We start from the raw sequence: 2458 nt of genomic DNA on the forward strand, positions 1-2458 counted from the left end.
TTCTTATACATCAGTGTTTTAACAGTGTTGTGCAGTTAATTATTTGGTCAAATAAAAAATTAAAAAAATAATAAATTGTCTTACACAGGTGCACCACTTGAAATTGTAAAGAATCTTGAGAATACAGAAGTACCTGAGACATACTCTGGAGAGTTTGAGTGTGTTTTGTCCCGTGAGGATGCTGAAGGCACCTGGTATTTTGAGAACAAAGAAATCACTCCTAGCCTCAAATATGTTGTGTCTGCACGTCGTGGTCGTCATAGTCTTTCTGTGAAAGATGTTAGGAAGGAGGACCAGGGAAAATACACTTTCAAAGTGGGAGATCTTAAGACAAGTGCCTCCCTTAAGATGAAATGTGAGTATGAGGCAACCAAGATTAAAGTATTTAAAAGCATTTTTAGGCTACCACATTTTCTAGCAAAACTTACTTCGGTTGTCATATAAATCTTACTTGAATATTTTTTGGTTCACTTTAGTGCGCCCTGTGACTCTGATGCAAGGTCTTTCTGACCTGACAATCTGTGAGGGTGATATTGCCCAACTTGAGGTGCGATTCTCTCAGGAAAATGTTGAGGGCTCATGGATGAAGAGTGGCCAAGCCATTTCTGCTTCCGATAACATTCATTTGGTCATTGACAAAGTCACCCATAAGCTTCTCATTGAGGACGCCAGTAAGGATGATGCAGGAATGTACTCATTTGTTGTTCCTGCTCAGGACATTTCTACAAATGGAAAGCTAACAGTTCAAAGTAAGCCACCTTTTAACTCTAAATGAATGTTCAATGGGTTATCAAACATTGATTTCCATTTTCCTGAGGATAATGAGTTTTTTATTAATCATTTTGTTTCTTGCACAGCTATTGGCTTCTTGGCGGCACTAAAGGATGTTTCCACAGTGGAAGGCACTAAAGCTGTTCTTGAGGCTAAAATCTCTGCTACTGATATAACTTCAGTGAAGTGGTTTCACAACGACAAGCTGGTGACAGCAAGTGATAGATTCCAGATGGTTGTCAAAGGATCTAAACAGAGGCTGGCTATTAACAGGACCTACGCATCAGATGAAGGACAGTATAAACTGATTGCTGGCAAAGTAGACTCAACCTGTAAACTTTCTGTCCAGCGTGAGTGTCACTCAAAATTTATTTTATTATATATTCCTTTTCTTGATGTAATTGTTTTAAAATAATTGGTAATTATGTCATTGGTCATTGTGTTTTATAGCTGTATCTATTGTTAAGCACATGGAAGAGCGTGTTTGCACTGAGACCCAGAATGTCACATTTGAAGTGGAGGTATCTCACCCTGGCATTGATGCTCTCTGGACTTTCAAGGGTCAACCTTTAAAGGCAGGTCCAAAGTACAAGATTGAGAGCAAAGGTACACACTATAGCCTCACTGTTTTGAATGCCATGAAGGATGAGGAAGGAGAGTACATGTTTATGGCTGGTGAGAAGGAATCTAGAGCAAGACTTATTGTATCAGGTATGTAGACATTCAAATTGCTTTTTAAAAGTACATACTTTTTTGCCACTACGATGTGGGAAACATGTCACTTGTCTTGTTTTGATGTTTTATCTTTATCTCTCCACTAGGTGGTGCTATAAATAGGCCACTCCATGATGTGACTGTAGCAGAATCCCAGACTGCTGAGCTGGAGTGTGAAGTTGCTAATCCTACTACAGAAGGCAAATGGCTTAAAGATGGTCACCCTATTGACTTCAGCGATAATATCATGAGTGAAAATAATGGTGCTGTCAGACGGTTTGTCATCGTCATCACCAGGCCACAGGATGTTGGAGAGTACACCTACCAGGTGGCAAACTCCAAGACATCTGGCAACTTGAAGGTTGAAGGTAAACCGTGCATCACAGAATAGTTTATTTCATCTGTTAGAAGTTATTTATATGCAATTTCTTTCTTTTTTTTTNTTTTTTTTTAATTCAAGCTGTTAAAATCAGGAAGACAATGAAGAACCAAACTGTTACTGAAACCCAGGAGGCAGTGTTCAGTATTGAACTCACCCATTTAGATGTGAAAGGATCCCAGTGGATCAAGAATGGTGTTGAGATTCATCCAAGTGATAAATTTGAGATAACTGTCCAAGGCATGGTTCACACCCTGAAGATCAAGAACTGTAACACCCAAGATGAATCAGTTTATGGGTTCAAACTTGGAAAACTCTCTGCTAATGCCAGACTTAATGTTGAAAGTATGTTTTTTAAAAATATCTTTCAAGTACTAATTAATTAAACCTGTCTGCTGTTGTTAGATGTATTTCAATACCATTTAATCTCTTTTTAGCTATAAAAATTGTGAAAAAACCAAAGGATGTGACGTCACTGCTGGGTGCCACTGCTTCATTTGAGCTGAGTTTGTCCCATGATGACATTCCAGTTCAGTGGATGTTCAATAATCAGGAGCTTGCGCCAAGTACAAATATTAAAATACTGTCTGAGAG

The 2458-nt window shown here is 38.6% G+C and overlaps 1 protein-coding gene across 1 annotated transcript; it reads left to right on the top strand.

The window, feature by feature from the left end:
* Nucleotides 1-333: 333 nt before the first annotated feature.
* On the top strand, nucleotides 334-2430 carry LOC107580230 (titin-like; the record flags this gene model as incomplete). Its single annotated transcript, XM_016265960.1, has 7 exons — nucleotides 334-355; nucleotides 477-749; nucleotides 858-1121; nucleotides 1222-1482; nucleotides 1593-1853; nucleotides 1946-2209; nucleotides 2302-2430. Coding segments are annotated over exons 1-7 (1459 nt in total), but the record flags the coding sequence as incomplete, so codon positions are not given.
* Nucleotides 2431-2458: the final 28 nt, after the last annotated feature.

The sequence above is a fragment of the Sinocyclocheilus grahami genome, unplaced genomic scaffold (genome assembly GCF_001515645.1).
Source record: "Sinocyclocheilus grahami isolate Dianchi unplaced genomic scaffold, SAMN03320097.WGS_v1.1 scaffold27659.1, whole genome shotgun sequence".
Classification (NCBI taxonomy): Eukaryota; Metazoa; Chordata; class Actinopteri; order Cypriniformes; family Cyprinidae; genus Sinocyclocheilus; species Sinocyclocheilus grahami.